The 24490-nt window shown below is 41.6% G+C and overlaps 1 protein-coding gene across 4 annotated transcripts; it reads left to right on the top strand.

The window, feature by feature from the left end:
• The first annotated feature begins 714 nt into the window (after window positions 1-714).
• LOC118118248 (pituitary adenylate cyclase-activating polypeptide type I receptor) lies at window positions 715-24389 on the top strand. 4 transcript variants are annotated; one of them, XM_035171273.2, is made up of 15 exons: window positions 717-890; window positions 3389-3567; window positions 7117-7213; window positions 11980-12090; window positions 12203-12303; window positions 12397-12494; window positions 13451-13583; window positions 14613-14766; window positions 15303-15363; window positions 15988-16057; window positions 16181-16272; window positions 17507-17590; window positions 19226-19355; window positions 19806-19847; window positions 20201-24389. In XM_035171273.2, the coding sequence occupies exons 3-15, from the start codon at window positions 7168-7170 to the stop codon at window positions 20402-20404; spliced, it is 1326 nt and encodes a 441-aa protein (XP_035027164.2). In that variant the 5' UTR covers window positions 717-890; window positions 3389-3567; window positions 7117-7167; the 3' UTR covers window positions 20405-24389. The 4 variants fall into 4 exon arrangements, with proteins under 4 accessions (XP_035027162.1, XP_035027164.2, XP_035027163.2 ...); XM_035171272.2 differs by having other exon boundaries at window positions 717-1075; XM_035171271.2 differs by lacking the exon at window positions 3389-3567 and having other exon boundaries at window positions 715-1075.
• The last annotated feature ends 101 nt before the right edge of the window (window positions 24390-24490 follow it).

Raw genomic sequence — 24490 nt, 5'->3', positions numbered from 1 at the left:
AAAACACAACGTTTGAAAAAGCATCTGCCTGAGGTCATCTTGCATTTTGTCCGTGTCAGGTAGCTGATTTTTTGAATCACTAGCTGCTTCTTTGTTTTATTCGTCTGTATGATTGTCCTGTATTGTTGCATCTCTGTCGTCATCATGTATCTCTCATTTCTCTATTGTCTGTATTTTTGTGATTTGTTATTGTTATTTTGTTATTTTGTGTCTGTTTGTGGGGGGGGGCGCGGGACTGTCCATGGTGCTGAAAGATAAACACCACATCTCACTTTCAAGTGAATCTGTTTCTTTCTCTGGACTAAAATACCTCGTGTCTCTTGACTGACGTGTACTTTTGGATTTCTCTGGATCACACGCAGGGATTCACATGAACTTCTGACTACATGTGAGTCACGCACGACTCAGTGCACCGCAAATTACACCCAGCAGGGAGCCGGGCCTTCTGGGGCGTCTGAGTGGAGCAGGCGCAAACGTCCGGGAGTTTCATGAATAGTTTTTGGAGCAAACTCCCACGCATGAGAATACGGAAGCGTATTGCATTCACTTGAAAAAAAAACAAAGCTCTGTTTTTCAGAAAAAAATAGGGTTTTTTTGAGAACTTATCTCGGTATGAGAATACACGTGGGGAGGGTTTTTTTTTCCTGTCTAATCAACATCCCGGTGCATGCTAAGATTTTTTTGCAAACCCTCCTCCTCCTCCTTCTTCCTCCTCCTCCTCCTCCTCCTCCAAGCTGCATCCTTGCATTTGTAGACTAAACTGTTTCCTCACTTTGTTGCCTCTGTGTCTGAAGAGGTGCGAATCCCGAAGGAACTGACACCACCCTCCCTCTCCTCCTCTTCCTCCTCCTCCTCCTCCTCGTCGTGGTGCCGCAGCAGCAGCAGCAGCGGTGAGTTTGCGTCCTGCAGCAGCAGCAGTATCGGCACCTGTCATTTTCCAGGGAAGAGCTGATTGCCGCGTCGTGTGCGTAAAACGAGATATTCTCCAAGACAAACCCAAACCACGGACAAACACCGCGGCGGAATACCGATGGCCTCATGTCTAGATATTTGCGCCTGTGAAAATTACGCATCGGTAAGTTCCCTTTCTACTTGTTTCCTCGGCTGCTGATGCGCTTTCACTCACATCTCTGGTTTTCTCTGCGACTGATGCATGAAGATGAAGATTTTCCTGTTTTGACAAAAAAAAAATCTAATTTCCTCACGAATGAGGAATTCAGTGGGTGCATCTGGAGTGCAGACGCTCGTCTTTGCTTTTGTTTTTTCCAATGTGCAAAGCGAAGGTCACCCGCATGCACTGGGTGAATCAAACCTTAGTGGAAGCGGGAATAGAAGGGGGGGGCGGACCTGAGCAAAATTAGCCCATTGATCCTGCAGCACCGGGGGAAAATCCTTTGTCACTGATTGATTGTAATTGATTGTTTTGTGTTTATCTTTTCCTCCGCGATTTGTCCAGAAAACGTTTTTAAGAGGAGCAAAACAGCAGCAGAGATAAACTGTCATTCCTCTAATGTGGGCTACACGTCCACGGGAGTCGTGGTTTTGAGTGGGAGCGTCGCTGCACACTGACAGATGCACGCAGGCTTTAACACAGCTGCATTTGGGTTAATTGGAAGCCTCTCATGTCTTACATGGGATCTGTTTAAACTGGGGATGAATCATTGATGCACCAGAGAAGAATTGGACACACACACACACATGATGAGGCAGCTGATCCAATGAGACACATCTTTAAAATTATCTTTGCCATGGAGATAAATCATTAAAGATGGTGCACAGACATGAAGAGCTCCCGTTCTTCTCCTCTCCATCTCTTGTTTTTGTATTTCTGCATCTGTATCTGCACACACACACACACACACACAAACACACACACACACACACACACACACACACACGCACACACTCATATGTGCACATTTTTGGGATGTGCTTTCTTAGTCTTGTGTCACGGGTTGATTTCATTTGAAGGTATTGTGCCTTACTTCTTTTTGCTTCTGGATTAAACAACATTTAGAATTTGGCTTCATTTATCCAGAGCTGAGCAGAGAAAACACTCTCTTGCTTTCATTTGCCCTCCAGGAGAGTTCGATGTTGGTCCTTTTTTCAGCCCCCAGCAACATGGCTGCTGTGATATGTTGGGTTAAAGAGACAAAAGGAAAGAGACCAACAGACCCCATGTCTGTCTCTGCATGTGTCAGTCTTTCTGTTTCTTCCAGACAGTTTGGTTGCAGCCCTGCCTGCACACGTGTTATTCTCCCCCTCTGTATCTCAGGGCTTTTCCTCTGAGCACGGCCTGTCCTATCACTTGATAAAGCATCCGAGAGATGCTTTAGAGGTAATTGGATTCGGTACTGGAGGGAAGGGAACACAGAGCGGAATTTGTCAGTGTGTGTGCATGAATTAGCTGAGTGTGTGTGTGTCTGCTGGTTCTCTCCAGTGTGTTTGCAGTGAATCATTGTGTTTTCAGGAGGCTGTGCTGATGAGTAAGGCGTGAAGGGCGGGGGTGGGGGTTGAGGGTAGGGAGTTGTTTTTAAGTCCGACCCCCGCTACAAACATTTTATTGTCTTAGAATTTTACTTGTTTACTTGAATTGTTTACTTACTTTATTTTGAATATACTTTCAATTGTAATTTTTCCCCCTTTCCTTCAGTTATCAACTAACCCCCTCTTGTCAATAATAATTATAATAATTGTTATTTATCTAGTAAAGTAAAAACACATGAAATAACATAAAAACAAACAAAACACAGCCATATTATATATTAATATATATTATATTATATAAAATATTCTGAAAATAACAAATGTGCATTAGATTTATATATGAGGGTTATAAATTGATATATACACACACACACACTGTGGCATGATTTAATTTCTACAAGAAAATATAAATGCTATTTCACAATATCCAGTATAATGACTTTAATGAGGATGCATGTGTAAAGAGTTTCATTTTACTTTTCTGGTGAAACAAACTAACCACAGATTCTATTCACAGCACATTAGTTCTCATGGTTTTTCCAGCCTGCACCAAAGCTGTGAGACTCTGGTGTTTCCCACAATAAACCCACTGAGCTGAATTCTGTGTAAAAACAAATGATTTGATCTGGAATCAATCCCCCGGAGCCAGTGACTCAATTTCTAAAGTTTGCCATGAGTAATCAGAGAGCTACCGGCTATGACGTCAGTACTGAAATCAAAAGAGCATCTAAAAAAACAGAAGCATTCACAATAATCGGTGTTTGAAAAAAAAACGCTATTACGTCGTTACAGTAAACTGTATTAATCTGGCCCCTTGCAGAGCAACATTACACTGTAACTGCTGTTGTGTTGGTGTTTGTTCTCTTACAGACTTCCTTCCTGTCTGTGTGTTGTATTTCAGAGCCCTTGATGCTGAAGTGCGGTGACGCTGAGGGGAGCAATTTCAGTGCATCCCTGTGAACTCCCACACACACACACACACACACACACACACACACATCGTAGAGGCTTTTGGATACGAGTCTTTCACGGGAGACAAATGAGAGGCTACCTGCTGACTGCAATCTTTCTGCTGCCCTGGTGAGTTTTATGTGTGCATGTATCCACCGTGTGTGTGTGTGTGTGTGTGTGTGTGTGTGTGTGTGTGTGTGTGTGTGTGTGTGTGTGTGTGTGTGTGTGTGTGTGTGTGTGTGTGTGTGTGTGTGTGTGTGTGTGTGTGTGTGTGTGTGTGTTTGTGTGAGTTCACAGGGATGCACTGAAATTGCACACAGGAATGCATATATCCATACATAAGCCTGTGAGTGTGTTTGCATGTTGCATGTCACCATCACTTCACTGGCCTCCTCTCTCTCTCTTTCTCTCGCCGCTCTTCCTTTGGTCTATTTTCATACGAACACTCTGTGTCTGTGATGGGCGCTGGAAGGATGGCGATCACCATATGCCGCCTCAGCACATCAGCATACGTTCACAGCTCCTGGATCAGCTCTGTGTTAAGGCGACTGGCCGGATGTTATAGAACAATAACAGATGGCCTGACTGACCTGGAGATCCATCTGCTCACTTCCATTATAGCGGCGTCGTTGAAATAAAAACGCAGAATGGAGGAGTTGTGCGAGATGTGTGGGAGGGATTTTATTCAACACACTGATGCAGCGCGGCAGCAGTTTCCTTGGTGAAGCATGTAACATGTAAAAATACATGTGATGTTATGTGACTCTGACGTCCTGGCATTCACTCTCTGACTTTCATTGTGGTGCTCATTTCTTCATGCTTTTGTCATGACCAGTAGAAACAGTAATAGTCAGAGTTGACGATGGTTGCCAGGGAGACTGAGATGAATTCCCCATGTGTCCGTGCGGTCACAAATGTATTTTCTAACCTCTAATTTAACATTGTTCCCGAACATATGTGAACTGTTCCTCCAGCTGACATCTTTGCACAAGGCAGTCGCACGCTGACCTTCAGCGGCTGATGTGGCAGATACGTCTGTTGTGATGCACTTGTCGTGTGTCAAATGGGTCTGTACACAGGGCCAGTGGTCTGCAACGTCAAATGGGAGTTTTATTATCTGTGCTGCACAGTGCTGTGGGAGCCACTCAGTTATCTGGCCCTTGAAAATACCCTGGGGGAGGGAAATTCTGCGGCTTCAAAATGGGCAGCTTATCTGGACAGACATCTGTTTCGGAGAGTATAGAGGAAGAGGAGAGTAAGAGTAAGAGTAAGAGTGAGAGGAGAGGGAGAGGAAGGAGGAGAGGAAGAGGAAGGAGGAGCGTAAGAGTAAGAGTGAGAGGAGAGGAAGAGGAAGGAGGAGAGGAAGAGGAAGAGGAAGGAGGAGCGTAAGAGCAAGAGTAAGAGGAGAGGAAGAGGAAGGAGGAGAGGAAGATGAGAGTAAGAGTAAGAGTGAGAGGAGAGGAGAGGAGAGGAAGAGAAGTCAAGTCTTGGTTGATGTCTCGATATTCTGAGTCACATGATTTCCTCCTTTTCTCCCATCAGAGTGAACTACAGCCTAACAACAGTGTGTGTGTGTGTGTGTGTGTGTGTGTGTGTGTGTGTGTGTGTGTGTGTGTGTGTGTGTGTGTGTGTGTGTGTGTGTGTGTGTGTGTGTGACGTCTAGCTCAGAGTTAATAATCAGAGTATAATAGAATGGAATAAACGGTTTGCAGTTACAGTGAAATAAAAATAGCTCAATAACATGCATACATTTCTCTCCAGGATTCCATGGAAGTCAATTAATGAGGGACATATTTCATATTGTCATCTTACAGGCCTGTCTGCGCTCACGCCAAACTGATATTAGTCATTTAGTCATCTGCATCCAATTATTTCTCATTTCTGGGAAGCTCTGCCTCCAATACGTGTTGGCTCTTAGCTGGTTACCTGCTGCTTAGCAACATGGACGTTTGGTACGGGTACAAAGAGTCGTTCTTTCTAACAACGCCAGTGTCGGTTTCATAAAATAATATCAAACGCCAACAACAAGATGGAAAAAAAGTGCTCTCTGATTTCTTGTTGTTTTTGTTTAGTGAAGCAGGAAGTGTTTGTGGAATCAGATGATTCTGCACAATGCTCTGAGCAACGCTTAAGAATTCCCTCCACGTGCAGCACGACGGAGAGAGGAAGTGAATCTTAGGACATCTTCACAGTCGGCTGATGCCCTATCTTATCAAGGCAGCGAGGCCTGAAGTGAATTCATATTAGGGCCCAGAGAGATGGAGCGAAGAGTCAGGCATGGCTCAGAGGGCCGGGATATACAGCACCCATCATTTCATAGTGAGAGCGAGGGAGGAGGGTGCAGGAAAGCTGGGGGTGCAAAACAGAGATTGGCCATGAGAGAGCGAGAGCGAGAGTTATGGAGAAGTTGAGAGATGTTCGTTAACTCTACTACCTCAGGGTAAAGAGTTTCTCTGACTGCACCACCGACACAGACACAGACACCACTTTCTCTCACAGTGTGTTCTTCAAATATCAAGGTGAAGCAGAATTTGACGTGGGTTGTAAATTTGGGGGTTTTGGAGAAGAAACAAAAACCTCAGGGATTTGATTTGATCACTCAAAACTGGTCGTCAGTTGGCAAATCTCCTTAATTCGTTGAATTAAGAGGCAGAGAACTAGATAAATATAAATATTTGGGGGCTGTTTGCCTTTAATAGGACAGTGTAAGCATGAAATGAAGAGAGAGAATGGGGGAACTCGCCCAGCAAATGGTCGAGTCACAACTGATCCTGCGGCCAGTAAATATTTTGCAGAATAAATGCATGAAGACTTATCTTTGACGCATGATAGCAACGATTCCCAAGCCTCTGGCCTATTATCTGACGATGAATTAGCCTCTGAGAGCAACGGCCAATATGTTGGTGCTTCCAGTGTAGACAGTAGATATCCAGGCCAAGACTCTATCTTCTGTTTATAGTCCAACTAGTTTCATCTATCACACATGCCAACGTTTCTCCACACAAAACACAAGCAGCGATACTTTTGGTAGGTCTTTTAAGTCCAGACGACATTTGGGCTGATCTCTATTAACCGCTACCTGCACATGAATGCAGATAAATGAAAAAAGCAGATAGCTGCTGCATTTCTGTCAATGAGTTCAGACTCCTTTTTTTCTGACTGTTTACCTACAGGCCACCAAAGTCTGCTCAAACTGGAATCAGAAACAAGAAGGTTTCCCACCCCACCCCAAAAGTCTCACACTGTGCATATTCACATGCAGAATCTGTTTATAGTCGACCACACGTCATATTTGATTAATTACATTTTTACAACCCAGGGTTCAGTAATGGGCATCAAAAATAGGGGGGAGATGGGGTAGTATACATACATAAATCTAATATTTCTACAAACAGATTGACAAGTTTTATGTTGGGTAGAAACTAAAATTAGAGCTAAAAGTTAAAATATATTTGATTTATATTCAGCGGGTGGACAGAAACCGAACTACAACATAAATCATAATGTAGCTGGGTGTGTAATGAATCAATTGTTAGCGAAACAAGTTTTCCATTATAACTTGAATCATTTTAACGAACAATACTCTTCCCCAAGAAGCTTATTACGTCAACTTTCCATGGCACAGTGTCAGTGTCAGTACGTAGAGTGTCATGGTTTGTGTTTGTGTGTTTTCTCCAGGTGGCCTCAGAGTCCGAGCACTGTTTAATAAAGCGTGAACATGAGAAATGCATGGAGAGGATCGAGGTCCACAACCCCAACGACGACCTTGAGTTGGGTAAGTGTGCGTTTCTGTTCTCGCGTGCTTCTGTTTGCACAATCGGGGCAGTGACTGACGCCACCGGTATTCATTGCCCCGCTGCTGTGTTTAAATTGTTCCCATATTGTGTTGCTCTGAAAACTCCGATGACCGTCATGCGACTTCCCAGCAACCGATTGAAAACAGGCTTTTTTTAGCTGAGACGATCTGGCATTTTTCAGTTTGTCCAATCAAGCTTTGAAAAGGTCACAGGGAGACATGCACGGATGAAAGATGAACGTTCCTTCATGTCATGTTCAGTTTATAAATACATCACCTTGCAGCACAGACGACCATCCGGGGATAAACAGTTCACAGACCGAATGTGTCCCTGTAATGTCACGCTGAGCCGCGTGCACATGCTTCTCCTCCAGAAACACAGGAAAGTTGCCATGTGATCCCTGGAAGCAATTATTTTCCTGGCTATGGATTGTGGTTTTCATTAGCAACTGCTGCAGCCCTCCTGCGGCTCAACAGTTGCACAGCAGACTGCATCTCCCAGACTGCACTGTGACTCACGGCTTCTCTGACAGCCACTAGAGGAAAAAGCACGAGACGTAAAAGATCGAGGGGCCATCTCTACATCCGCAGCGCGAAGCTCGACGCAGGTGTCTACGCTAGTTTCAGACCAACACAAGTTGCCACTTTCTCATCCATCGCCCACATTGTTTAACATGTTAAGAATTTAAGCACCGGATAAAAACAAACTCTAAAACCAAAGCTTTGTTTGAAAATGGTCGATGAAGGTCTGAGGGTTTTCTAAAGAGCTGAGATAGTTGCCAATGCTGCGTAAAAACTTTAATTTCTCGGCCTTTGAAGGAGATAGAAACATTACATAAAAACCATTTGATGGCTTAAAGATTTGGCTTTTACATAAATCATTTCCGTTACCCTAAACTTAGTGGATTTACTCACAGTGACCCCCCCCCACCTCTCCTAAGGGTCTGAATTTTCTTCATTGTTATTTCCATCTGCTTCAAAATCTCTCCCCTCTCTTGAATCCTCAGCCACTGTCTGAAACGCGAATTTAAATTGTTTTGCAGACAAACAAACAACATTTCCTATAACAAGCGCATTTCCCGCGAGTATTTCAGCGAATTACGATGTATTTCATCAGTCACATGTCTTGAAAACAGTGAGACGAGAAGCATATGTCTCATTGGGCTCTAAAGGGAGAAGCACTCGGTCTTAAAGGTATATACACGCATATGCTGCATCTGGTCTGAATGGGTTGAGCAGGAAAAACACTTGCGCCCATCTGAACACACACAGGTATTCTCGTGCACTGCAGGGAAGCGTTCTCTTAGTTCCTAGTAAGCCCGCCCTTATAAAACCAATCTGCTAAGGTGGAAGCACATCTGGCTTTAAAGGGAACAGGAGGTGGCACAAAAATACACCCGATTAATTAAAAAGCAGACTAAATACAACCCTGTTGACCCGTGTGTCGGCTGCCGTGATGTTGTTTTGTCCGTTACACCAGTAAAAGTCGACTTTAAATGCACCTGCATCGTGCATTTAAACCGTGTGATGTGCTTAGCTTGTTACAAATTCAAGCCGCCAGTGTGAGAGATAACACGTTTAAAGAGAAGAGGTGTAAGTTCAGCTCGTTTTTCATCAGCAGATCTTAAAGGTCGGCCCTGAAGTCTCGCTGCAAACGGCATGTGATCTTTGCGTGTGTTTGTATCTACGTTTTCTGCTCTGTGGTGGGTTCCAGTGAGTGCATCATATATTTAAAGAACTCGTACATGATTGGATTCAAGTTGAAAATGTCTTCACATTGAAAATCTGTCATTTTATCCCTTTATTCCTCTGAAACATGGGCAGCTTGTTCATGCTGTATTGAGATATCCTTTTTCAGACTGTATCGTCACACTGCCTCCACTCGCTGACACACACCCCCCCCCTCCTCTCCTTTAAGAGGAACCATCCAGTGTTTCTGCTGACAGCAAATCGTTGATGAGGAGATAAAAACAGCCTGCTTTGCAGAAATCCAACTTCAGGCCTCGAGAAAACGTTGCGAAAGAAAAAAGAGAAACGAGGACAGGGTAACGAATAGTGAGAGGTGGCATCTTTCAGCTTGTTTGGACCCATTTTCCTTGTTGATTTATCCAGGTCCATTTCTAAACGCATATTTCATGATTGATCTGTTATTTTATTTTTAATTGCGGTACTCCAGCCTCAGATTGGTCGGCAGCTCATGTGAAATTGCCCCATAATGATTTGCTGTCGGTTGCTGTAATCACCACCCAAGTGAATTTAGAAACTGCAAAATGAATTGTTGTTACAAAATGAATTACAGTGTTTACCTTTTTCAGAACTGAACCATCTTCATCTTCATCAATTCTCCTAATCTGAAAGAGAATGAATTTGATTGAATTCATGGTGGAATAAAAAGACACAAACTTCTCATGTAGAGCAACTTTACAGAAATAAACTGGTAAATGGGTTTTCTGTGATTTCACTGTACTGAAATTTTGCATCATTTTATCGTCCAAATGATCAGTCAATTAAAAGGGAAACTATATGGCTCATTACTTGAGGATTATCAGTAGTTGCGGCTTTGCTTAATTTTTGCTGCTTGTTTGTCTTCTTTAACGATTAGTAAAATTATTTAAAAGAACCAGATTCAGATTATAACAGGAACATAGTGTTTAAAATGATGAAGGAATTCTTTTGTGGCATCTGGTCCCATATAAAAAAATTACCTCTGCATTTCTGCTCAGTATTCTGTTACAGTTGCACTTCGTGACTCGGTTACAAAACCCAAATCTAATTCAGTCCTTTGATCAGATCAGCTTAAGAATCTGTGTCCATCTCCAGGATCTCTGTTTCCGTGCATGTGCACTACATGTGTAGTTATTATTCTGTGGCTTTGCAGCTCAGTGGAGATTCAGCCCGCTGTGGGATCCTGTGTGAGGCAGCCAGTGATGCAGACAGAGTGCTGTATTAAGCCGGTTACCTCCGTAGCTCAGTGCGGCTCATTTGGCTCCGATTTGCCCTTTAAAAGGTAATTGGCTTCGTGTCCGGCTCACCAGACAGAACCAAAACAGATTAGAGAGCCGTGCAGAATAGAGGAAGGTCTGAAAAACACACTCGCGTACACAACTGCATGTCCAGTGACACATTTCACAAACACACTCAAAAATGCATGCGAGTGAACACACACACAATGAGACCTGCCACTGCAGCGCTATAAAACCGCCCGAGCATCAACAACGTGGTTAAACCTAGAGAGCTGGTGAGAGGAGGAGGGGGGGGGGGGGGAGGGACGGGGAGGTGCTGGAGATAAAGGACATGGAAGCAGAACGAGAGAGACAGAGAAATCAAAGCTGTGATATAACGGCACTGGAAATAAAAGATGTGAGATTTTTCGTGAGCGTGAGTCAGGTAATGATGGAGGCAGATGAATGGAATCAGATCAAAACAAAACCAGAAAGAAATAAACAGATTGAACTGGGTTGAGTAGAATTCAGCCAGTTTGGGAAATCCGACGAGTGGATTGTATCAGAATAAGCTTCCAAAAAACAGATGACATCTAAACATTGAAGTATTTTGAAACCCATACGTTCAGTTCACAGTTTGTTGGATCCATTTAAAACTACAAATCTAACCTTCGTGAAAGTTACCATGTTCAGTCTTTGTTTTGGAGAAGCTGTGGTTTCTATTCCATTATACTGAGAGACATAGTTTCTAATATTATGTCCATACAGTTTATTTGTTTATTCCTTTATTATTGGCAGGATTTGGCAAAAAAGAAATCTACCAAACTGATTTCACCAAACTTGCAGGGATGGGGCCTGGGTGCTGATCCAGGATTTATTTATTATTTTCAGTTTCTCCAACTATGTTTTATGACAAGTAAATAATTTAGGTTATTAGACCTCCTTCCTTTTTCTTTTTTCTTTGTTTACTATAAGATCAACAATCATCGCTCGGCTTTGGCAGAGTTGTGCGTTCTACCTAATGTCGTATGTTGCTCTTTCTGTGACGTTGGTGTCGATCAGCTGCTAAATCATGGAGAGTTACAACACGTTTGCATGATTCGAGCTGAGGGCCTGTTCACCGTGGAGGTGTGGGAGGAAAGGTGCAATAGTTTGGCATTAAATTTACATCTTGATACAGTTGTGTGTGGATATGAGCCCATGGATAACTTGAGATGTGAACAAACGTTGTCACATGACATCATGAGTGGTGTGCAGAAGTATTGGCCGGACGTCTGACGAGGTGTTTCACGAGCTTTTGGCTTTTTAACTTTGTGGACCTGTAACATGCATCTCACACTAGAAGAAAGAAAAGCTGAGCCGCTTCACACATGTCTCCTTCAAACTGATCCGACCGAGATAAGTCGAGAGGCGCAAAACGATTTCAGTCACAGCAGTTTCCTCCGTGTGGGTTTCGCGAAAATGTTCGATATCTTTGGAAATGAAATGCTATTATCTCCGATTCAATTACCCTGAAATTCAATTCATTTCACTTCAGTTCAATTTAATTAGTGTCAGTGTCATTTGTTTAGTGTAATAACGGCACACGTAATGTGCAGTGGGAGGGCTGCACGCTGAGTGTGAACTCAATGTGCATAAAATAAAAGCAAAAAAATAGGAAAGATCATACATGGTATATAATAATAAAGATTTAGAATAATAGTGATATAAAAAAAGTGTTCATTAAAAGGTTTTCAGTCTGGATTTAGACGAGGACAGAGTTGCAGCGCTGAACTCGTGTGTTCCTCTTCCTCTCGTCCTCAGAGTGTCCGTGGTTGTGGGACAACCTGACCTGCTGGCAGGGGGCCAATGTCGGTGAAGTCGTGGTGGTCAACTGTCCCGAGCTCTTCCATGCCTTCATGGGCCCCGAGGACGGTGAGTGGAACCCGGACTGTTACCTGTGGCCTGTCGTGTCCCTTTCGAACCTCCTTCGTACGCAGCTCACTGTGTTTCTGTTGAGTTGAGAGAGAGTTTTCCTTCTGTGCAGAAATGGGGACGGTCAGTCGGAACTGCACCGTGTACGGCTGGTCCGAGCCGTTCCCTCACTACGTGGACGTCTGCTTCTTCTACGACAACACCACCAAACCTGTAAGTCCTCTCTCACCGCATCTCAATATCCTGTTACATGTATCTCACACACACACACACAGACACACTCTAAACCTCTCTGTGTGACCCCAGGACATGTACTATGCGTCAGTCAAGGCCCTGTACACAGTCGGCTACAGCACATCGTTGGTGTCTCTGACGACAGCCATGGTTATCCTCTGCAGATTCAGGTGAGCATCATCATCGTGTGTTTTCATTTAAGCATCTTTATTCATTTCCTCAACCATTTGAATATCCAAGCTCAAATTATTGTTCCCCCGTTTGGAAATAATAACAGGAAAATTTAAGAGATTATTCAATTTTATTATTTGTGTATTTTATATGCTCGGTTTATGTGTATCTGTATTTTTGTGTTTCTTTGGATTAAAAAAATAAATGAATGAAAAAGAAAACCAATCAGAGACCGAATCCATGACAAATGTTTGTCACTGTATTAAGTCTAGTCGTGTCTAAATAGTTTCTTTATCCTCATTATCCCCATGAACAGAAGATTAGTGTTTTTTTTAAGTAGAAAGGCCAAATTCCCAAATTCCAGCTTCTCAGACGTGAGGATTTGCTGAAATTATCAGAAGTGTGTGATAGAAACCCGGAGGTTCTTCAGCTCTGGACTGTTTAGAAAATGTCATTTTGGGCTCAGGGAATTATTAATGGATTTTTTCTCATATTTCCTGGACCAAACAATTACGAGAATAAACAGAAAAGTAAATCAGAAATGAAATAGAAAAATTGAAAGGTTAATGCAAGCCTGTACTAGCTTTATCGACAGGTTGGTTCTGTAAAAATGTTGTTGTCTAAAAGTGCAAAAACGGAACAATTTGAACCAGTTTTTCAATTAAAACTGTCCTGTAACATAAAAGCACTTTACTGACGAGCTAAATCAGACTTTCTGAGTCATTTTAATCTAAAAACACATGCTGAGCTAAAGCAAACAGTATAATGACGATGCCATGAACCAGTGAGCAAGGTAATGAAATTCGAGTAAAAACAGCCAACGGTTCAAAAGGTGGAAGTTATAATTAAAATCCTGTTAATTATTCACTTTATCTGTATCTGTCTATGCATTTTTAAACAGGGGTGTGAATAACAAGAGGAGATTTGATTTATTTCTCCTCTCTCTTCTCTGCAGGAAGCTCCACTGCACCAGAAACTTCATCCACATGAATCTGTTTGTGTCCTTCATCCTGAGAGCCATCTCCGTCTTCATCAAGGACGGAGTGCTGTACGCTCAGGAAGACAGCGACCACTGCTTCGTCCACACGGTCAGTGACAGCAGCTCGTTCATATAAATGTACTGCACGGCCATTTACAGGCTCTATAAAACAAACACTATCTGTGGTCGTCATCTGGAGGAGAGAAAACCGCCGTGACCGCTGGTTTGGTTATTAATGAATGTCTTTGTAATTCCACAGGCTAATTATTCTATTAATTTAGATTTGATGCAGATAATTGAAAAATGAGGCCTTTATTAATCTGAATGATTCCCACTCGGACTAAATAATCGCTGGCAGGTTTGGAGTCTGTATACGATGTTTGTGTCGATTTATTAGTCGACTGTTTCCAGAGAACGTTAATAAAGAGATTCATAAAAACAACAACATTTCATTGTAGAGAGTAAAATAAACAATCAGGCCTGATCTGCTCCAGATGCAAAACAAGGCTCAGAAACCAACCGACGCGTCTTTTTCCTATTTGATGTGCCCCTTTTGATGGAGCTTCAATCACACGCAAATGCTAGAAACAGTAAACACACAATTAGATGACTAATGCTCCCTGATTACACATGCAGAACAAGCTCTTATAGCCTTTGTCTGGTAGCGACACGTTGCTCACTGTTGTTCGGCAGCCATGATAAATAAAGCTAATTAGGTACGCTAATGGCTTCTGCAAGGCCGGTGGAAATCTTCTACCAGAGGCCCATTAACATATCAATGGCTCCTTTGGCCTTTTTTTTTAAACACAACCTCTTTACCGCGGTCGCCATGGCAATCACAGGTCACTATCATGACATGGTATTACTGGAAATCACATCAGCGCCGTAATTGGTTGACCCCCCCCCCACTCAGAGTATGGACTCTATTCATTAGCATGATCTCATTAGATTACAGTCCACCTGACACAGGTGGGTCTTTTCCTGCAGGCTGTGAAGTATTAGAGGCACTTTTAATCGCCGCTCATAGAATCGTGCAAAGTGTTTTGAGGGGAACCGGAGCAGGGTGTCTGCAGTGTGCCGTGGCCCCATCGCCCCGTGTGACAGTAATCTCTGTTTACACCTGGGCTTCTCTGTGCAGGTGGCGTGTAAGGCAGTGATGGTTTTCTTCCATTACTGTGTCATGTCCAACTACTTCTGGCTGTTCATTGAAGGTCTGTATCTCTTCACTCTGCTGGTGGAGACCTTCTTTCCCGAGAGACGATACTTCTACTGGTACACCATCGTAGGATGGGGTGAGTCTGCGGCTGACCAGTGGTGAAAAGTGGGAACTTCCCTCCCTCGTTTGTTTTTAACTTTGAAAATCTCGTCTTCTTGTTACCGTCTTTGACTCAATTAGATTTTTTAGACGTGATTTTGAGATATACAGCAGAACAGGGAGAGAGAAGGAGAACTCCATGGGATTTATTATTCAGGAACTTCATTCTCTAAACAGTATGTGTTTGTTAATAATGGATGAAGACAATTCATTCCCTGAAGTGGATTTCCTGACAGGCTTGTTAAAACTTTTTTGCATATTTATTTGCCAAAGCCTTGAAGTCATTTTTATTTAAAAAAAATTATAAAGTTTCAGAAGAAATATCATCCTGAGACAAAAAACATTATATTCTCCTTCTGCTGCAATAGTTATTTTCAGATGACAGATGACAGATGTGATGTTTGAATGACCCGACAAACATGTTATTTCACTATATGTTGCCTTGATCTGACTGATTAGAAGTACTTATCTGTAATGATGACATATATATTTACTGTGTTTTTATTATCACAGGGACTCCCACTATTTGTGTGACTGTCTGGGCAGTTCTGAGGCTCCACTTTCATGACACTGGGTACGTCCCGACCTTCACTTCCTGAGATTCCCCTGGAAAATAAGTGCACCTTAGTAATACTACTCACTTTACTGCCTCAGGTTATTTATGCAAAATAAAGAAATAGATGAATTACAAATGGACAATAATCCACTTTCAAAATCAAACACCAAAATCAAAGCAGAGAAGCTTTGCAGTTGCAGGAATTTAGGGAAACACGTGACACCGTTGAGAGAAATAAGTTTTGTCACTCTTGATGCTGCAGATACTTTTATTTACATTGTTTTAAAATCTTAAAATCAGGCATATAATTCATTTAGGAAGCTCTTATTGATTTCCATACACTTAACTCCTCCTTTGTATTTTACCATCTCCTGTAAACAATATATATTGATTTAAATATGTGTAAGAAAACAAATCTAAATAAGTAATAGATTTTAAAAATAGATTAAACATGTTGTATTCCCAGTTGTCAGCTTTGCTTCCATTTTAAATCCCCCTCTCTCCTGTGACCCTTCCCTCTGTCACTCTGCAAATGGCCACTTGATTGATGCTCTGTTTTGTGCTGTGTATCACCACGTGTGGAGAGAAAGTGAAGTGGAGCATACTGGAAGATTATTGATTTACACTTTGCTTCTCCTCCAGATGCTGGGATACTAATGAGAACACTGCCCTCTGGTGGGTGATCAAGGGACCTGTGGTGGCCTCCATAATGGTACAACAGATACAGATTTGTTCATTCACACATTCTTGTGTTTTCATTTGTACACATGACCGGGTGTTATTTTGTGTAACTGGAAATTAGGTGATGACTGGTTTGTTCATGTTTGTTCCTCAGATCAATTTTGTCCTCTTCGTCGGAATCATCATCATCCTGGTGCAGAAGCTGCAGTCGCCTGATATCGGAGGAAATGAATCAAGCATTTACCTGTAAGTCACCAAGTCACTAACACGTGAGATGTTTGTCTTCAGGAATGTGATAACTGTGAGTGTGTGTGTGTGCATCTGTGTGTGTGCCTGCATATGAGGATAGATTAATTTTAATAGAATGTGTATGATAGAAACAATCGTAAAATAAATGTTACCTTTGCTTAGATATAAGTCTGGTGATGTTCTGTATTTTTTATTCTCAACAAATCCCACGATAAGACCAAAACAATACAATAATACAACAATAATATAACAACTAATGCGAATACTAATAATTACTAAAAAGTATTTCCTATGTATCTAAAGAAGAGACTATATATACATGTGTATGACACATCTCTACAGTCTAATTGGGAGATAGTCTTACCTGTCAATCATTTACCCCATTTTTACATTTTTTATTTTATCTCATTTGAAAGGTAAACACGTGGAAATCAGTTTGGTTAGAATTACCTGAAATGACAGAAACAACAAAAATGTCTTAATTTGTACTTTGACTTTTTGGTTTGCTTCATGTCTATGTTTATGAGTTATACTGCAGTCAGCCACTAGGGGGCGAACCGGGTGATTTGGCTTCACTTTATATACTGTCTATGATCTAAAGCCTCATTTAAATAAAGAGCTCATTTGTTGTGCAAAAAATATTAAAGCTGCACTGTCACTATTTAGAAAAGATATGTTAGAAGTGGAAGAGATTGACCAATAAACTATGTAGTTTGGGATTTTTTACAATGGATTTGTTGTCAATAAGAAAAAAACATAATAACATGTTTCCTTCAATGAGACACCAGAGGAAACCCTGGACTTCTCCTTGACTAACACTTTAAATACTAGACGTGTTCTTTAAAAACAGTGGAGCTCTGTTCAGACACGAGCCATGAAATAACAAATGGACTGGGAAGGAGCTGTAACGGTCTTATTTATAACGTTTCAGTAAATCGCTGATCCGTCCTCTCAGACGCTTTTCACAGCAGATTTGTTTGTACTACCTGTTGGCAGGAAGCTCCTGCCTCATTATGGAGTTGTACTGTAGCCAGACATCTCTCCTGCTCCGCTCCCACTGGATCGTGTCTGTTGAGGCCCTGCAGATAATGTCATTCTCATCTGTTGCTCAGACCTGTATGTGCGTGACCAAGTGTGAAGACGGGTGTGTGTGTGTTGTGTGAGACCGTGTGTCTGTGTCCCTAAAGACACTGTCTTTGTTGTGTTGTTGTGTTGTCTTTGTGCTGTGTAGCAGCTGTGCTCAGAAATGCTTCAGTGAGCCCACACAGGCTGTTCAGCATTCGTGCAGGATGTCAGAGTTATCCACCATCACGCTGTAAGTGTGTGTGTGTGTGTGTGTGTGTGTGTTCGTCCTCAGACATGCGTGTTTGTGTGTCTGTCTGTGCCGACCGCATGTGTGTGTGTGTGTGTGTTTCACTCCAGGAGTTCTTCGAGTTTTGCTCTGACGGTCTGGACTCCCATATGTGTACTCTCTCTCACATACAGTACACATGTGTGCATGTTTGTACTTCTGTCCCTGTGAGGACCTTCATTGACCTTTTAACCTTCACCATCACAACCACGTGCCTAACACCAGTTCTTACCCAAAGTCTGACCTCAAACCAGAGAGAATCTTATCATAAGTTTGGATCGTGACACGACAACTGGAGATGCGGTTACACTTTAGACGTTTTCAGACATGATGTCTGGAGAATATCCCAAAAATCGAGTGTATTGACATTTTCCTTTCCACATATAAAGAAGGCATCAGGAGATTGTCTGTGTCCGACGCGTTCACAACAACTGGAAAATATCTGGACCATTCAGGCGAGGGACGTCTGCATGCAAGAGACAGGATACAATGGATAAATCTCACTCCAGAAATCATCGACACTAACGTCGACCCTTATCGTCCAACGCTTTCTAATCTTATTGTCTTTCCAAGTTGACGTCTCTGTCTTCTGCATGTGTGGCTCCTCTTCCTGAGATGTTTCTATTCTTTTTTGGTTTCTTAGCTTTGCTGGCTCGGACATTTGCGTTCTCACATACAGCCGCTCCCGAAACGTTCAGTGCATGTCTGAAAGCAGCTGTTATAGTTGTTCGCCTCCAGATTGCAACACTACAACATTAACATGTCAACTCAATGAACATTTAGAAAACGGAATCAGCGTTTGTGTTTTATCACCGAGTAGAAAGTGAGTTGGACTTTGTTCGGTTCCTGAATGACCCCTGAGCGTCATAGAACTGCACTGTTAAAACCACTGTGTTGCACAATTGTGTGTTGTTTCATATTTAAGGTATCATCTGTTGTGTGTCCATTGTGTGTTTCTGTCCATCTGTGTGACTTCGGGGATCGATTGCAAGTCAACAATAATGGTTTTAATCTGGTTTTTAAAAGTATTACAATTATTATTGTCAACAAATCCCATTAAAAGATGAAAACCAACAATGTGTCGGTCCACCTCTTAATACCACAGACTGTGGATACAAAATAAACTTGCTAATGACAAATTAACCATGTTCACCTCCTTAATTTAGCTCATCAGCATTCTCACATACACTTTAAACCATAGACAGTAAATAAAGATGGACGACATGTCTACACAGACAGACCTTGTTGGAAGAATCAAGCCTTTGCTGTTTTTTCTATTTTTGTGGGATTTTTTGACGATAAGAAAAATAAACCAACAGTTCATTTTGATTCAATCTGCAAAAAGTAAATGTGTGTTTTGACTAAATTGGAATCTGTTCATAAGAGAACCAGGTCACATCAATAGACAGAAAGTGTGTCATCATGACATTTCATCAGTGGCTCTGTTCTTGCATCACATCAAGATGACCAGCAGCAGTGAAACATGTTCACATAAGAACGACTTTGATTTACAATCTGTGTGCGTGTGTGTTTGTGTGCTTGTGTGCTTGTGTGTGTGTGTGTGTGTGTGTGTGTGTGTGTGTGCGTGTGCGTGCACAGGCGTCTGGCTCGCTCCACCCTCCTGCTCATCCCTCTGTTTGGTATTCACTACACCGTCTTCGCCTTCTCACCTGAGGACGTCAGTAAGAGGGAGCGGCTGGTGTTCGAACTGGGACTCGGATCCTTCCAGGTACGAGAAGCACCGACTCACACGTCCGCTTTCAGTCCCAGAGAAACTCCAGGAGACGGATGAGAAGTCGTGACGATAAACCATCCGAGTGCTCGGGATACAAAGAGGCTGTTAAGGAGACGGATGCTGATGTCCAAACCTTCATCTCACGATCCACAGCAATCAACCAAAAATACACATTAGAATAACGATTGGAAGTTTTCACTGGGAGCAATGAATGTGTATAAATAACATTCTGCCACCACAAAGAATACATTTTAGAAATACATATCGAGGACAAGAGGTCTCCATTTTCTTTCACAGAGGACATTTACAATTTGGTAGACACGTCTTTAAGACTCTTATTATAATTCATATTATATTTTCTAAAAGGGTTGCATTTATTTTGAAAGGTGAAAACATTTCCAGCTGATTTTACTCTAATTTCTTTTTCTCCTCTCTCCCCCTCAGGGCTTTGTGGTCGCTGTTCTCTACTGTTTCCTCAACGGAGAAGTAAGATTTGGTCCTATCTCATATTATCACATTTGATTTTCATATAGACTGATATCATAAATGCTCATAATGCTACTTTTGATGAATACACGAGTGTAAGCTGGTAAGATAATTATCCAAAAGGGAATAAAAACTTAAATGTAGATATAAGCAAAACATAATAACATTTAAATAGTATTTCGAACAGTTATATCTTCTTCTATAAACAACTGTTGCTGCTTTTAATATCTACATTTAATATCTCTTATCAGATATCCAAACATCTAATATCTTTCTTGTGAGTGCGGTGTACTGTACCTTTTCATGCAGCTTAAAGTACATTAAAAATGACCTTGTGAAGTTTCTCCCTGAAGGTGCAGTCGGAGATCAAGAGGAAATGGCGCAGCTGGACGGTGAACCGGTACTTTGCTGTGGACCTGAAGCAGCAGCGGCACCCCTCGCTGGCCAGCAGTGGGGTGAACGGCGGGACTCAGCTGTCCATCCTCAGCAAGAGCAGCTCCCAGATCCGCATGTCCAGCCCGCTGGCGGAGAACGCCAACATCAGCCTCCCGACCTGAGCGTCTGATTGGCCCGGAGTCGACTTCAAGGTGCCGTCCCACTAACGTACGTCCAGAGCAACCAGATCCAGACCAAAGTGGCCCCACCCACCTCTTATAGTATTTATAGTATATAGTATCCACACTTCAAATTGTATTTATTTAAATATTTATAATCCTGCAGTCGTCTCTGTAGGTTGCAAACTTTTATGATTAATGATGCACTTAATATTTTTTACAAACAAATTCTTCTCTATGAATTAAAACATTAAGGAGATATTAAGAGTTCCCTTTCTGCCAATGTGAAAATGTTCAATTCTGCCAAATTCACTGTTTTATTTACAAACAATACAAACGCAGAGTTTGTGCGAATAGAAACAAACAATTTGTGAAACAGATCAACAATTCAACATGAAATTTTGGGGTCATATTTGGCTGTTGGTGTAAAATACATGTGACTCAAAGTGGTCACCAGACTGGATCTGATCTCACAACAGTCCAAAGGGAAATATCAACCAAATGTTCGCCTTGCTTGTACAAATGCTCATAGTTTCAATGTTTCATCCTGAATCGGAACATTTTTCTACAATCAGCCATAAGTACAGAGTATGTCAAAAGATATATTTAAAAACAAAACAACAACTCATGGACTTTGTAAATAGTTACGTTCGGTGTCTCATTTCTTTCTATTTGCGTAACACAGTATTGTAACGACCTTTTAAAAACAAACAAAAGGAGCTGGAGCCCAGATCTGTAGACTTCATCACATATCCTAAATCCTATTGGACAGTCTATGTAGGAATATAGTGCCAAAATAAATGATGTTTACCAACCTCGGAGTTGAATTAAATTAAGGAAGAACATATTTTCTGCTCCATAAAACTATTATGTTTGATTCTTTTCTTATAGAATATAAACAAGCTGTGAAGCTAAATTCCTTATTTGCTTGATGAGGGACAGTGAGTGGACTTGTCACAGCCACAAAAAAAGGTTGGAACCACCGCTGTAGAGGATATAAAAGTACATGAAGGGATTTTAAAAAATGTATTTAAAAAGGAAAAATACACTGAAAATCTACACTCGTCGCTGTCGAGGTCTCGACCTGCACAGGAGTAGTTTCCTCCAGTTAGTTTTTCTCTTTCGCACACTTGTCGGACGTGTTTTAATGCAGACTGTGAAACATAAATAGTACATGTGCCATTTCGTGGATGCTTTTCTCCGAAGCTTCTCATAGTGCCATGAGTTTTTTCTGTGCAGTATTTAATTGTAGCCAGTGATAATCAAACCCTCAACATGCTCTTTGCGACGACAGGATTCCTTCAACCCATCGTGCCATATTAAAACAGCTCTTCATTTTGACTTCTGAGATGAACCCATCTCCCACACTCATGTTCCAAAGTGCCTAGTTAGTCACAAACAGCCATCGCTTTTATTTACAGTGCAACGATCATCTACTGGAAAGAATGTACAGGGGGGGGGGGGAGTTATTGGTGGATTGTATTTTGCTCGTTTGTTAGTAAAATGAGCGCTAAGGTTTCAACAGCTTCATCGCGGAGAAAACACACAGTCATCACAAAATGCTTTAATGTGACAGCTCTTGACAATCGCTGCGTTTTGCTCATTTTCTCTTTTCAGTCTCGACAAACAATACCTGTCCAGGTGGGCAAACCATTTGTTAGGATTAAGGGAAAATCATTTGTACAGAAGGGAATTTTTCACCATATTTATTCGAGTTATTTATTTGGGGGTTTTTTGTACTGTCATTTGAGTGGATTAAACGAATGTATCGACTTTAAACAATGAATCGGTGATATTGTAAGGATGTATATTTATTTCCCATCAACCAGTGCCATCTGATGTACAGATCTCAATGTACAGTGCACATGCTTTTCACTGTGTAATTAACTTTTAAGACTCCTGCAATTTCATTGCACGGATTCATGTTGACTCTCCCGGTCAAAGTGCCATACGTGTACATGTTGTGCCATTCTGACTTTAAAGAAAAACAACAACACTTACAGTAAATTGCCGTCCAAAGCTGCAGAGGATGTTAGGAGAGATGTGATATTAACACAACCTGTAGAAAGATAGGAAACATCCGCATGACGGGAGAAATGCGTCAAAAGGCATCTTCTCCGCAGCTTTTGGACCAAAACACTCTGCTGCTGCTTATGTGTTGTATCACCAGCCGTCACTCTGAGTCCGAATCGGCTCAGATGGAAACGACCATGTCTCAAAGCTGTTACTGTCCGAGAAAAAAAAATCAAGAGGAGAAAACTCCTTACTTGACCATGTCAGTGCTGTATATTTATTAACCACAAGGTGGCAGCACAGCGTTGGAGTGTTACTTTGTTAGTTTAATGCGGAGGGGAAAGTTTTGACCAGCACTGATTTTGCTTTTTGAACCTTGGATTTTGGAGGGAGCCGGTGTAGAGTGAGGCTTTAACATGCGTTTATGACTCATTGTTAACATCCGTCACACGACATATTTCTTTATTTTTTTCTGCACTTATCAGCAAAGAAGCCGTCCATTTAAATTGGACTCTGAATAAGGCCCAGTGTGCGACTTTGGAGGATAAAGAGTTAGAGTTTCTTGGTTGTAGCTCCCCCGTCTCAGATCCCCACATTTCCGTTCATGTTCTTTGAAAACAAAGCACCTATATATTGTGGGATGGGAGCGAACTTTGAAGAACTGGCAGAATTTCTGAGCACAACAGCAAAATCCACTTTTTTGCTCCATTGTGGCTAAAGCTGACTCTTTTATTATTTATTATTATTTAAACATTATGCTTTATACATGTCTAAGAAAAATCCGTTGACACATTTCCTTGGTTTGACCTTTTGGGGAATTATGCTTTTTAATCTTTTGCTGAGAGTTACATGAGAAGGTTGACGCTGTGTGTACTGCTAGTTAGCTTAGCTCAGCACAAGGGCTGGAAACTGGGAGTAACTATTTTCCTATTTCCGATTTTGTCAGCACTTCCCAACTGTACAATATTAATTACAACATTTCCTTTTCATGGATCAACAATAGAGAGTATGTTGGATGAAATGATGGATGTCCGAGATAGAAGCCCGAGGGATTTTCCACTCAACTAACTGTAAAAATACCACACAGGAAAACCCATTTTAATGTTCCTGCCAATGTTCAGCCACAAAAATATTAAGAAATAATATTTAAGACTTATGAAAACCATCTAAATTGTTCTTGAGTGAACTGAAATTAGTAAATTTGTATTCCCCTTTGTGATTTTAATCTTCTCATGTAAATCTCAGCAAAAATACAAATGAGCCTATTTCCCAAACATTTGATTCAAATGTAATAAATCTCTGTGGGGCATCATCTCTGTGTTACTTTGTGCCCATTGAGCCAGTTTTATTCAGTGCTGAGTTCGAGTGCAAGTTGTTTTGACTGCAAATGAATTTTTGAATGTACCGTCGTTGCTCTGCTGCTCTTAAATGTCGCCTGCTATGAATTTGCCATAGTGTACAAATGATGTCTTTTCTTGATCATATCTACGATACACTGTATATGTATATTTTTGGCACACAGGTGAGCCTCTTGATGACCTGTAATGTTTGTGACCGTGTTTTTGTAGATGTTTATGTACCAGTTTTCAGAGCCTGTGTGTGTGTGTGTGTGTGTGTGTGTGTGTGTGTGTGTGTGTGTGTGTGTGTGTGTGTGTGTGTGTGTGTGTGTGTGTGTGTGTGTGTGTGTGTGTGTGTGTGTGTGTGTGTGTGTGTGTGTGTGTGTGTGTGTGTGTGTGTGTGCGTGCGGGTGCGGGTGTGTGTCTGAGTATGTTCAAAAGTTGGATTGTATTCTGTATGCATGTGTACGTAATGGCAAGTATTCACAAGGATATAAGTAGGCTAACTTAAATGTGAAAGAAAATATAAAATTTCATCCAACCTTTGTTGTGTGTAAACATGTGTTTAGGTGTCAGACATTCATGTCCCAGTTTGTGTATATTTGACTGCAAAATAAATCTGTCTGTGGTTAGTTGTACTTTGTGAGGATTATATTTCATTTTTCCATTATAGTTATAATCTTTACTTTTCATCGGAAGAGGGAATCACCCTCTGTGAAATATTTGGGGACCTAATGAT

Source organism: Hippoglossus stenolepis, chromosome 11, assembly GCF_022539355.2.
Source record: "Hippoglossus stenolepis isolate QCI-W04-F060 chromosome 11, HSTE1.2, whole genome shotgun sequence".
NCBI classification, from domain to species: Eukaryota; Metazoa; Chordata; class Actinopteri; order Pleuronectiformes; family Pleuronectidae; genus Hippoglossus; species Hippoglossus stenolepis.
This window is presented reverse-complemented; position numbering and strand designations above follow the sequence as displayed.